General features: G+C 45.9%; 3 protein-coding genes across 3 annotated transcripts; 1 reads left to right on the top strand and 2 right to left on the bottom strand.

The window, feature by feature from the left end:
• Positions 1–1,743: 1,743 nt before the first annotated feature.
• Positions 1,744–2,807, bottom strand: AOL_s00215g75 (uncharacterized protein; the record flags this gene model as incomplete). The annotated part of the gene is made up of 2 exons (XM_011129277.1): positions 1,744–2,713; positions 2,797–2,807. The coding sequence occupies 2 exons, from the start codon at positions 2,805–2,807 to the stop codon at positions 1,744–1,746; spliced, it is 981 nt and encodes a 326-aa protein (XP_011127579.1).
• A 1,722-nt stretch (positions 2,808–4,529) lies between these two features.
• AOL_s00215g76 (uncharacterized protein) lies at positions 4,530–8,321 on the top strand (the record flags this gene model as incomplete). The annotated part of the gene is made up of 4 exons (XM_011129278.1): positions 4,530–7,002; positions 7,055–7,153; positions 7,218–7,341; positions 7,406–8,321. 4 exons carry the CDS (start codon positions 4,530–4,532, stop codon positions 8,319–8,321), a joined length of 3,612 nt encoding a protein of 1,203 aa, XP_011127580.1.
• Positions 8,322–8,905: 584 nt separating this feature from the next.
• Positions 8,906–10,916, bottom strand: AOL_s00215g77 (uncharacterized protein; the record flags this gene model as incomplete). The annotated part of the gene is made up of 4 exons (XM_011129279.1): positions 8,906–10,122; positions 10,195–10,329; positions 10,427–10,574; positions 10,728–10,916. The coding sequence occupies 4 exons, from the start codon at positions 10,914–10,916 to the stop codon at positions 8,906–8,908; spliced, it is 1,689 nt and encodes a 562-aa protein (XP_011127581.1).
• Between the last annotated feature and the right edge of the window lie 2,819 nt (positions 10,917–13,735).

Below are 13,735 nucleotides of genomic sequence, written 5' to 3' on the forward strand. Positions count from 1 at the left end.
AATTGATGGCTAACAATCTCGGGTTTTCTAGCCGGCCAGGTGGCTATCGAATCGGAGCGAACAAGTGTGACCGTTTATCTCTGCATGCACTGCGGTGCTGTCGGATTCGAATTATTATTCGATACACGGGTATCTAGAAGTGGATACTATCGATCGAGAACTTCAACTTAAAAACAACTTCAAGTTCGTCTTCGAATCGATTTCTAAAGGGGGGAAGCCACTAGTCCGTCTTCAATACAAAGGAACGGGAACAATATACGGTGGAGGTTTCAATGGGCCTATTTTACCAGCGGGATCCGGGTCAGAGCCGTAATAAGTATGGATGTAAGTACAGGCATGAACAAAAAAGTCCGGAGGCTAGCACGAATTCCGAAGGCAGGGAAAGGATTGAAATTGATTATCTCGAAGAGCGAATTAATCCTCTTGAGGAGCTCGGAGTCATACTAACTCTATCTCTTTAATTCTTGTCTATCGCGATCGTCTGCATATAACGGCAATAGTACGCAGTCTGGTATCAATTCCCCCTGCGAGCTCGACCGACGCCATGCAGATAACCACAGACGTGCCAAGTATCGTTTCAGGCTAACGAAACGAACACCCGATATGGTCCCAACGAGTGATCCTGTGCTGTGCTTTCGAGCTCTTTGACAGAATATGTCAAATTAGTTCGATTAATAACATGGGGATGGTTCATTTTCGAGCTCCGGGTCGTCGTACATACACATGTCACAACAGGCGCAGGAGTCGAACTTTATCAGCGACAAGCATTACATTCGAAGGGAAAGTATATGCGCAGACCGTTTCTTCGGGCACCTTTGACATGCACCAGGATTGGTCAAAAAGTCCGGCCAACTTCCGGTGCGTCTACATGTCTCGACTGGAATACGGACAGGTGACCAACTTGAACATGCATGGAAACTTTGACCGGGAACCCTTCTTTGTCCCAAGTGATTTGGTCAGCAAAAGCATCTTGCCTCTTGTTTCTGCTGTGGTTCTTTCAAGCCAAAGGGGCCTGTCCGATCGGCTGAATGTTGGCTCGCGACCACTGACCCAAAAGGTCACTCTTCTCATGACGTTATATAGACCGATACCTCAGAACAAGGATCGCATCATAGCACGAGGACCTGACGTTAGTGAAGACATATCCTCTCTCCTTTGAGACTTCCAACATGCTGGTTTGATTATGTTTCATGATCCCTCTTAAATATTTCCCTCAGTACTATTTTTTTTCTAGAACAAAATATCTCAGAGAAAAATCCCGGATTGACGCTAAATACACTAAACAGTGTCCATATACGAACCGCGGGTTCTCTGACTCACCGTCTCCATGAAGCCGTCAAATTAAACTGGCAAATTGAAACGGAATGCTGGCTGGTCCGCTCGGTTCCTAATTTAGAATAGCCTTCCCGCATATGATTTCTCGCTTATTTTCTGCATGCATCTACAGCTTTATCGATAAAAAAAAAGGTCGATAAATCTTTTTGGTGAGGATTGCACTTCTGGTCGTAAGTCGTCTAGCAAGACGTAAACCCTAGTTCGGCTCATGTCTCAACTTCATAAGTAGGATCCAATTCCTGAATATCTGGTGCTTCCTTATTTGCTGTCGACGTATTACACGTGGCTATGCCAGTCAGATTCTTATCCCCACACCCGTAACACACATTATGCAGGCATCATTTAATCAGATTTGGACAGGATCCTGATAGGCCAGCTGGAGAAGGCTCAAAAAGCTGATGCTATATCTTAATTAATCTTGCCACCATTTCCTAGCTTTCTCCTCATTTCAATAGCCGTTTTATACGGCGGGGCTGTAGGCGGCTGGATTGGATCGATGCTGACCCTTTTAACTCCGTTCTCATCTGTATCTGGTAGTTGATATGTTGCATCTGAATCCCACTCCGACAGGTCTCCGCAAGCAACGAATGGAGCTACCCATCTCCCGCTAGGCGCATCATCGAGGCTAACCTCTGCAATCTGCCCCGCAATATCCTCCTGCCGAGTTGGTCCAGTCCATATAGGATTCTCCAAGGATGGCTGAAACCCTTCCGGCGGGGTATAATTCTCACAAACCACGAAAGCTTCAATACTACTTCCTCTACTGCTCCTCGGCTTTGCCACTGTAACCCTTTCAAAGAATATCCTCAGCTTGCAGTACAGCTCTGCAACATCCCGTCCCCGAAAAATCTTTGCAACAAAGTTTCCACTGGGACGTAGTACACACGTAGCAAGGTTCAAAGCCGCAAGTAACAACTGAGCCTGAATGTACTCATCCAAATCATGTAGACCCGTAACGTCGGGTGCGCCATCCGAAACCACTAGGTCCACATTTGCTGAGTCTGACTCCAAATGCTTCAACACTAGTGGGAGCGTCGATGGATGTGTAATATCTGCCTGAAGAGTGATAACCCCAGGTAAAGGAGTCATCGGCTGGAGGTCTAGCGCTACAATCTTCACTTTTGGCTTCGATTGAACTTCTTGTACTTCATTTGTCTCGGATTGTGCCACGTTGGGTTCTCGGTCCTTCCCTTTGGCTACGAGCGATCGTGAAAGGACTTGGGACCATGAACCTGGTGCCGCACAGAGGTCGACGACCCGGGTAACGTCTTTGAAAAGGTTGAATTGAGCATCAAGCTGGAGAAGCTTGTAGGCCGACCGAGCGCGGTAGCCTTGCTCTTTTGCGAGCCGGTAATAGGAATCTCGTTTATCCTTCGATCTAGAACGGTCGGAGAGTGTTAGTGAAGAGTACTTCGTCAATTAGGATTCGTGGAATCATTGTTATAGAAAACACACACTTACGATTTGCCCATTGGAATGTACTTGTGACGCCACGCTCAACTGCGTGCCGAAGCGTTTTAATACAAGACTACTTGTGACGATGGAAGAGTGATCAAGGTTTTGTCATCAAAAGATGACCTAGGCTTAGGTTCAGTTATTATATTTGAAGCTATCTGCGCGCAGGCTATCAGGCATTAGCAGACTAAGCCAAATTAGAAATCCAACACAACACAAAGTATTTAAAGGATTAGCAGTTTGCGAAACTTCACGACAAGTATTCTCTCGATATCGAGCTGCATACTGTGCCAGAAGGAGGGGGGGTATCGACACCGTATTAATACAGTTTTTTCGTTATAATATGGTATTACGGTGTTCAATACGGATTAGAATAGGATTAGAGGCAAACTTTTACTAATAATTCGGATTCGAACGGTATTGAAAAACACCACTTTTCTAGCATAATATATACTGGTAAATACTTAGGTAAGCATGACCCCGCCAAAAGACCCGTGACAAGAAAATCTCATAATGAAAGATATATAAGCTGTAGAAACTGCAAATCACTTGTAGTTAGTTCTTTGGAAGGCTTCAAACTAGATTCTGACTCTTCGGTCCATATAGCATAGTATATTAACACTAGAACATTGAAAGTACTAAGATCAAGTACGGCGGTAGATTCTAGGCTTTACGAGATTAATATATTCCGATGCCAGCAAATCATGATCCCCTACTGGTGTAGTACGTTTCAAGATTGGTACTGAACTCACCAGCGCAAACTTTTATCTCCTAATCGGACGCACGAAGTGATCATAACTTTGTAACGCTAACGTAATTAAACCTTTTAAGCCGAATCATTTACGAAGTCTACTGGTATAGCACAGAAGCCTCTCTATAGTCGTGTAAGAGATTCATCACAAATCAAATTTAGTTATAGGGGCTGGATCCATGGAGCATTGCTTGTAAACCAGTCTTGATGCCCTATAACTATAGTATGGCACACGCACCTCTGCAGTGCACCGGTCCAGAGCAAGCCAAATGCATGGCTTCATTGGATTGTCAAATATCATTTTCGTTCGCTATTTTGCAGGCCGACGCTTGCGGACGCACCCTGATTGAATACTTTGATAGCGATACTAATGTTAGTTCTGGTAAAACTATTAATATATTAAGGCAATACTGATATATACGTACTTACTTACTTATATATAGGTATATTCCAAAATTTAGATACAGGATTGCGGTGTGACGAGCGCCCGTACGCACGCTAACAACGTGCAATATTAATCGGGGTTGCAATATCAAAATAACGACTATTTAATCTATGTTACAATTGAACTCTCACTACTTTGGCTTTTAATGAAGAGGTTTGATAAAATTACATTTCAATATCGAACTGGATCAAGCTGAGTGAACCATATTTCAAGAGTCTGGGGGAGGAGACAAGAGGTTGAACTAGTCGAGGGCTCAGGTGTTGTGCGCTCGAGAACCAGCCTTCACCTAAAATGGCAGTAGCTCGAGCTCCTTAAACCTAGTCCATGGAGCTTGGCGTCACAACCCCGAAGCAACGTCATGCTCATTATGCTCATGTGGATACGACTGATCAGTTCCAGTATGTTCACGCCCATGATATGTGAAGTTTCATCGCTGGATTGGCCGATAAACAGCTAGCTGGCGATACCGGATGCATCTCCAACCCTTCAGGATCATGTGCTGACCTCCGTGGGCACAACACCTCCTTCAGCTAGCTGGATTCAATGGCGTCTCCGGCGCAGTTAACTATTGGCTTCGCCCATACCCCGGACCATCTCCTACCATATTCCTTAGGCCTCCCGACCGCTTCGTACTTTATACAAGACCTTAAGTTTCTAGCTGTCGGCTATACTTCCGGTGCCATCATACTACTTGAGACGGCTAAAGATGGCGCACACCAACGGCTCCGAACATACCTTAGTGGTCACGATTCGTCTATTGTTGCCTTCGAATCGCTGGCAGTTCGATCACCCTCCGGGAAGGACGATATAATCCTCCTAAGTTTATCTTTGGACGGCCGGATATGCAAGTGGGACGCCACCGATGGCCGGTGCATCCAATCTGGGGACGGAGGCCTCGACTGCCGGCCACGTGGGCTCTCCGTAATCCCGATTCCGGCTGTCAATTCCGAAGGGAAACCATTGGAATTTAATTGGTTGACGGACTACTACGTACTTGTCTATGGATGTTCCACGTCAATAACTGTCTTATCGTTCACCACTTTGTCATTGGCTTCTTTGTGGACAGGACACCAGGATTGGCCAATTCTCTTATCGATTCCAGGGGCCTCGCATAATACCATCTTTACGGTTGAAAACGGGAGAGGGCTACAGCCATGGTCGTTAGTGCGAAAACATACCAGCACGATAGATATCTCTAAAGTTCAAGAAACACCTTTAGCTGTGGGGGATCCGAAATTTGGTAATATCGTTGAAGTTCGTTTGTTCCACGATATTAAAGAAGATGACGAGGACAAAGTATTGGTTGTGCAAGAGAACGGGCTCTCTGTCTACAATTGTATCAAGAGTGGAGGGATTAGGTTGGAGTTTTTAGCGTCCGTCGATGAGGCTTCCATACTCAGAAGTGCGACGGTCCAGGCCCAGCTGGTATTTTCTGTCCTTCAAGATGGGAGTATCTCGATCTACGATGAAGACCTCAACTTGTTAGAGAAAATATCACCCTGTCAATCACCGCGTTATCGCGCCGTGTACTATGCAGCCAGCGAGACCCCAACCGGAGACGCTCAGATTACGGCTTTTATCGTGAAGAATACTGGTGGAAACAGTCTTATAACAGGGTTTAAGTCTAAAGCCTCTAGTTTTCAGTGGCTTGAGGAAGGTGCGTTCGTGACATCAAAGGTATTGAAGTTTAAGGATGGTATTAACATCTTTGTTGCAGATACCACAACTGATGCTAATTCCAAGCATTCTACCGCGTCGTCGGTTTTTGAGTACAATATGGTTTATGCTGTGAGGAACGAGCTGAATCTATACACGCTCGACCGATATCTACTGGATCTCTCGTCACCGAACCACTTAATGACAGTATCTAGCTCTTGCGATAGGGTGAATGTTCTTCAATCGATCCAACTCCCCAAATCCTCTGCCTCGGGAGAAAGACATTACCTTGTAGTCGGCCTTGCCAACGGCTGTATATACCTCATTGAACCTAAAAAGTTCCAAATGTCGAAGTGTCTATCGCTACATGCTAGCCCTATAAAGGGTGCGGTAGTACTGCCTGCGGACCTTGCACCAAGGATACGATCTACTCTACTGGTGTATTCAGAGAACGGAAGCGCCTCGATCATAGACATCATCCCAGCGGTCAGCGAATCGTCGTCGTTCAAAGTGCGGACGTTGTTGACACTGCCTTCCGGGATGGCCTCTCGGAAGCTTGCCTGCGTGGCCACCCAAAAGGGTAAAAATCTAATTCTTCTGGTAGATGCGGACGGCCGGAAAAGGCTCTGGGATGTTGATTCAGGGGACGGGGTGGCGCTGGTGAATGACTCGGACTCTCCAAAATCCGCGACATTCCGTGAAGCTCAAAGCTCTGAAGAATTGGACAGTTCAAAAGAACCGTGGCGAGAACAGTGGCTCGCTGGATCTAAAAATGGGTTCTCTCAAAATTCATCAAAGCCGATTGTGCAGGATAGCAAGGTTCCAAGCTCGCATGGGTATCCTACGGCCACAGTAGATATTTTTGCTATCCTTCGTTATTTATACAAAAAGACGAAAGGCACAGATAAAGAGCAGGTTTTGGCACCGGATGATGATGTCCTCGTGCCCGCTAGGAGCCTATTGACCGTCCTAGTAGATTACTTAGGTATCTACCGTAAAGGAGGGGATTTGTCCGACAAGGGCCGCCTCGAACTTTCGCAGCTTCTTATAGAAGGCTACAAGAATAAAATTTCGATCGCACAAGTCGATTGCGACGGCAACATATCGATCATGCTTCGGGATGGGTCTCAGGAACAGAGTATTGAATGGGGGAAGATGAGCCCTCGAAGCCGGACTCAGCTTATGATGTCGATTTGCTCCTTGATATACACTATTGGTCATCTGACGACATCCTCAGAAACAATTTCAGACGGTGAAGAATTGCTGAAAAAGACGGTGATTTCGATTCTTAAACAGGTGCAGGAAGGAGGAACAGGCTTGGATCTTGCTTTGTTGTGCGAGTTCTGGACTGATTCAAACCGTAAGTCAGAAATATAAGTCCTTCGAAAAGACTTGAAGCTAACAAGAAGTAGCATGGATTCGGGAGTCATGCCGAATACTCTTGGAATCAGAACTATCAATACTAAAGCCCGCAGACATAAAAACGGTTATTGAATACTGGCAGGATTTCTGTAAGAACCTGGGTACAGACATCTACACCATACCTGCAGCATCGCTAATAGCTTCTCTCCGCAGTACCAACCCAGATCTCACCAGAGTTGTTTTCATTACGGGCAGTCTTAAGGTCTGTTGTAGTATTATCGGTGATCATCGTATCTCTAGATATCAGTAATGAGTCAGGATTTAAGATCGATCGAAGGTTAGCCATCCCATACCCGCTTGGATTATTCCATGATCCTAATATAGCCTGTTTTAAATTTTAGCTTGCGCCGCAATGTCGCCCTCTCGATTGAACTCTTCCTCACCGATAACGACAAGGTCTATCAAGACCTTGCGATTGATCTCGTCAGCGAAGGCTGGCTAAGTTGGCAGAGTGAATTTGATGCCTTTGAAGTCATTCACATCCTGATGCGCATTCTTGCAGCTCCAAACTTAACTCAAGAACGCATCACGAAGATCAACTCAGCATTTATCAAAATCGCACAAAAGAATGCGCCATTGCTCGCGTCTGGTCTTGCAAACTGTATTTCCCATGGTACACCGGAGAAGGGGATCGCATCAAATACTTTAACAGAACTTATCAATCTTAGTATTGCCGCTAAAAAGACGGTAGTCTCGATCGTCCGCTCGGATCCTTACCTCTTTGCTGAGCCAGAAATCATCAAGGTGGTGATGGACGCCATTGTCAAGATTATAGATCCTCAAGGTGGGCAAATTCGAGATAGGGTTCTACAATACGTTTCAGAGGTCGTAAATGAGGTCACAGATGCTTATCCAACTGTTGCATTTCATCGCCCTACACAAAAGCTTGCGATCTCCTCGTCTCCTCGTGCTGTGACGATCTATGACCTCAACACTGCAAAACCAGTCGCCAGCCTAGAAGGCCAATCGAAAACGACTCAGTTCCTAACCTTCAGCCAAGATGGGAAAACAATTGTTGCGGCGGATCTGGATGATAATCAGTTGCTTGTGTGGAAGATATCAGTTAGTATATTTTCTAGTTTTATGGGGGCGGCTGCCGGTATTGGCATCGGCGCTGAAGGGGTGGGTATCATCACAGCGAAAGGGAAGTACGGTTTCAAGAATTCGAAGGGGGTGGGGATGCTGAGAATCGAGTTTACCGGGGAAAGGACGGTTAAGGTTACCGCCGGGCCCGACGTTACGAATGTGTCTATCTAGCATTTGTGAGATTGACGAAGCGAAAATTGGATGCATATGGATGGGTTAGTTTTTTCGTTGTATCACCATTGGGATCATATCGACTGCTCAACAGCCTAGCATTGCAGTCCTGTAACTTTAATGTAAATAAAGATCTCGACAACAATATTATCATTGAAGAATATTTTTCTACTCTTCCTGTGGCGATTCTAATGTGATATGCAGCCAAATTTGGACTCTTAAAGTTGAATTTGAAGTTACGACCATCAATATGAGAACAGCTGTGCATTGTTTTAATAATATTTCATTACTAAGTAGATACATGTGAGTAACAATCGGACTAACATGCGGGTATGTGCGAGTACTTCGTGGGATATCATAATGAGCGTAATACGTGCCCTATCTCCAAATCCATGGAACAAGAACAAAAATAAAACAAAAAAACCTTAAAGAAACGCCAAAAGATGTGGGTATATATATAGGAATAGCAAGAAACTTAATCATGGTATGCACCTCGCTCGTAGATGATGTGTTCGCTATGGGTATTAGCTAGAAGTGTGGGTATGGGTATATTTCTCGTAGTTCGGGTCTACTCAAAGACCCCCTTATGCTCTTCCGGTCCAGACTCCGCTCTTCCAGAAGTTGCACCTAGCTGCATCAGTATCCGGATCGTCCTTCATCCTGAAACCAAGAAGATCCATATCCAATGCTTTAATCTCAGAGCCGATTACCGACTTTGGCCAGTCGGCAGTTGCTGGTAATCCGCCTCTTTCACGGTAGGTGTTTGGATTACCGGATCGTGTAAAACTAGTCAAATAGCTCTGCCATCCGGTGGCCAAGTTCTTCGAAGTGAGGAAGTCGATGCTAAAATCAAGTTCGATCGGGCCGAGATTGACACCCCGCGACCAGAAAGTGAAGATTAAATCCATTGCGTGGATACCAGGGATGACGGAGAACTGGTAGTTCCAAACCTTCCCGGAGTAGGCTTCGGCGATAAATCGGGCATTACAAGTAACGATGAATTGACCGATGAGATCTGCAGAACGAAGGAAGTTTGTCAAGTACTTCCTGAACAAACCGGGTTTGGGGTAGATGTTCATAATTTTGTCGACAGTGGGTTGGGTGGCATTGATAAAAGTTCTGCTGATAACCTTCAAAACATCATCGTTGCTTGTAGGAACTGTGGTAGTAAATAAGAAACCTTCATTCGAGGTGTGTCCGACCATAACTCCATCAAGATCCTTCCAATAGTTACCCCTAGCGAACTCGAGTGATGGAAGGTCTTTAATGAAGCTATTGTCAACAGCAGGACCGAACCCGAATTCTCCATATGGTTGAGCAGAGATAACGCCGCGGCTAGCCCTGTCAACAGCATCGGTAGATTGGCTTCTGAGACAGGCAAGGCCCTTGCCAGCGCACCCAGCGCGAGATGCAAAGCTTGCATACTGGGTCTCGAGTCGTCCACTATCGTATTGTGGATACCATGCTGGAGATTGTAAAATCGCTCGCTTGAATAGGGGATCAACTGTTCCACCGTAGGCGACCAAATGGTGTGTGAGACTACCGGCGCCTGCACTTTCACCCATAGCAGTGACAGAGTTTTTATCCCCGCCGACAAGACCAATATAGTCTTGTACCCATTGAAGGGCAGCACGTTGGTCCCAGAGACCTGCGTTTGGCACACCTTCCTTTTCAACGGTTGGACCGGCAAGAAAACCATATGCGCCCATTCGGTAATTCGGGGCCACAAAAATCATCTGGTTTTGCGCGGATTTCATAAGTGGGGTACCGTTATAGATGAAGAAATTCTTTGAGCCAAGAGCTACAACAAAAAGCGAGGATTAGTACAATTTTTTTTGACTAGCTAGGCTGGGTGTGAAACAGTGAGACTTACCGTATCCGCCACCATAAAGCCAGAACATCACCGGGAGATTCTTGGCCTGGCCCTTGATCGCTGCTGCAGGTACATAAACATCGAGGAAAAGACAATCTTCGGACTGGGGTTCAATTGTGATAATCGGGTAGGCAACTATTCAAATATATGGTTAATGCATATGCGCATGATAATTTGAAATTAAATATCAAGGACAACATTAATATTTGAGAATCCTGAAATTAATGCTTACTTTTTAGATACTCAGGCACAGCTTGCATGCATTGGTATCCAACACTTCCCGTTTGTATTCCCTCTTGTTTTAGAGGAGGATCTGGCTTCTGCCATCGGAGAGCACCAGTTGGAGGAGCCGCAAAACGGATGTTCTTGAATTTGTAGAGCTACAACATTAAGAAGAGCATTTCGCGTTGTTAGCGTGGGAAATTGCACAGACACCGAAATAGGAAATGGTCTGAACATCTGCGACAACGCAAAAGAAGTTCGCTTAAGCAGTTCGGATGGCTTGCAGCGGCATTGTTGAACTTGAAACCTACATCATTCAAGACATCATAATCTGCTGCTCTGTATGTAGCATAAGGTAATCTCAACAATGGCAGTGCTGAATCTGGTGTGAAGTCGATACCGATGCCAATTGTGGTATCTGGTGCTGCGAGTGGTACTGCAAAAGCTGACTTGGAAAATAATCCCAACAGGGCAAGGAGGGTCGTCGCCAGTTCCATCATTCTCGTCGTAGAATCGAATATATATATTTCTACAAAAAAGAACAAATACCCCGAGAAGAATAGATAGGAAATCGACAAGAAATCTCTGGTGAATGACTACCAGGGGAGGAACCGGCTTCGACACTATCAGAAAAAAAAAGAATACTCCAAATCGAGGGGATCAATGGGAAGTTTTATACCCTCTAGCCTCTTCACTATTATCTCGCAGTGAAAACTAGAGAGCTGCCAGATTGGCGCTCTGCCTGTCCGGTACTTGCATTCCGACGAGGTACCATGTTCATCTCATAGTGTTAGGAGCTTCAGATGCCAGTTGGATCGGGCGAGACGATCCCTTCTGAGGTCGCCGGGACGATACCAATAAGGTTAACTCGGCTCCGGGCATGGGGCCTGGAATCTCCAAAAAAGAAATCCCTCTTGCCTAGCCTTCTAGGGGCCTTGCCAACTCCAATTGAATCCTGTCATTCTCTGGTATTCTATTTTGACCAGATGGTTTCTGGAGTTGAATCGTTGCGGGGAGCATCTATTCCGCGCAAGGTAGGAGCTGTGCCGGAGAAATCTTGGCAGGTGAAGCAGCTGATACATACAGGCATTACGAGCGATATGGTGTGGCACGACGCCATGCGTGGAAGCGTATTGTGAGATTGACACCGTATTCTCGCAAAATGCGGTTGACGTTTGTTCCTCCTTCTCAATGTTGTTTTTCTGTGCGATTGAAGGTTGGTAGCCTGTCGGAATGGAATTTCCAGATACAAATCCAACAGGGTTGATCTCATACCGCTTCGTTTGTCCAATAGCAGCGTCCTACAGGGGTCGCCATTGCTTCGAATCTGAAAGCCTCCTCGTATACATACATACATACATACCTACGCCACCGACCCGGGTTTCATTGGATCCAAAAATTATGCAGGCGCACGAGGCCGTCAACTTCAATCTAAAATTTTCACTTGTGATGCCGATTAAAAGTGTCTTGCATATGTGTTACGGCAGAGTTTCCCGAAAACAGCTGTCTGTGCGAGGCACCGATACGTGAGGACGCCTCCATGCCGGTCATGGTTCAGATCCTGCAGGCTTCAAATCTCGGGATATGGGTGGTTCGACAAGCCATAGTCGTGGAAAAGGCAAAGATTGGTAAATCCAAGGTCTGGAGGTCTTGTCAAGGGTGTGCCAACCATAGTTGGGGTCTCATGTGAGCAGTTGGTAGGCCTGGGATGCTGTGGTGTGTCGTCGAGCCATGCAAGAAAGACGCCGGTGGGGCTCGGATTTCGGGACATAAGTTCATGAATATCAAAACCAAGAAGACTAGTACGTATACTACGTAAGTACTCTGAGGTTCGGCGCTTGCCCTCAGTTGAATGAGGGGGTCGATCAGGTCTAGTCAGGAACGAAGCGCGGTATTCTGGTCCAATCATTCAACCGAAGCCAGCTTCGAGCACGGGAAATAGCCGGTATAACATAGGCCGATATTAATTAGACTTAATGAACATCAACACAACAATAGTTAACAATTGATAACCACCTCGACGATACGGATCTAACGAACGTTATTCGTTAGTGCTAGATCCCGATATCACGAAGGGGCCCTCTAGCGTCTGGAATAACTCTGTTCCTGGCGAACCAAGGGAACCGTTCCACGAAGCCAGTGGGATACATTCTCAATCTCGAAACGTTCGAAACTCAATTTCACCAATTCGCCCCAGATTGGGCAGCTTCGAACAGTCGTGGCTGATCAAGCTTTTGGGCAAGCTGCGAGCTCCCTATTTCGCTCCCGCCGTACCACTGTCACCACTGTCACCACTGGAGGCTGCTAACTAAGTACTCAAGGCTGTGCATAAAGAACCAAAGGCTGTTCGATGGGTGAATATTCTTAGGTTCGAAGGTTAATCAAACTTCTGGAAGAAGTAGTGTTCTGGGAATTAATGCGCGAAAACATTGCATGCATTGCATAACCGGGGCCTTGCAATTATAACTTTTAAGGGGATCCAGAACCACACAGATTTAATCGACGTGCGACACCACATAGCATTATAATTTTGACGATTTTTCCAGGTTATTGTGGGACCAATATTGTCAAGAAAAAATTCCGGCGAAATCAAAGGGCAAAAAAAGATACTCTCTTGTCGCATTTCGACCCGCAAAGGGATTAGAAGTATACTATTGGGATGAGTGGGATCTCAGGATTGCAATGGTATATCGATCCACGGATTGTCTTTGGCTTCAACGAGAAATGGCGAATCAGGGAGCTCCCATTTACGGACAATCTAGCATCCGACGATAACCCTCGAAACTAAAAATGCTATCTTATCCGTTCTCTCCGGTCAAGCGTCGCCGGCCATTCCACGCGTGGCCACGTCAAAACATCGTTGTGGTTGAGCTTAACTTGTGTTGCTCCTTCCCAAGAACGTCTAGTATCCCCTAAACTTATCTTAGCTGCCGCTCCAAGGTCGCCATGTTCAACCTTCACAATGGGGCCCTGAATATCTCTCTCCAATTATTCGCTCGCAATTGGCACTTAGCGCCGTACGAAATGGAAAATTTTGATCCTGTCGGGAATACTTTGGAACGGCGACGCTTTTCCGCCAGACCGAATTGAATATACTTGGTTTGGGATGTTGTGTTTCAGGTCGATTGCACTGATTTCGAACTAAATCGATGAAGTCTGCAGCTTCTTCCAGGCTGCTTGGGTGAATTCAGCCCTCGTTAAGTTGGATTTCGAAGGATAATTTGGCACGAGGTCAACAGCCATCAAGAGTTCTGCTTTCACATGTTACCGAGCGGGCGAACGGGCTTATATTTATAATTTTAAGCTGTTGGAGAGCTGC

The sequence above is a fragment of the Orbilia oligospora genome (genome assembly GCF_000225545.1).
Source record: "Orbilia oligospora ATCC 24927 unplaced genomic scaffold scaffold00215, whole genome shotgun sequence".
Taxonomy (NCBI): Eukaryota; Fungi; Ascomycota; class Orbiliomycetes; order Orbiliales; family Orbiliaceae; genus Orbilia; species Orbilia oligospora.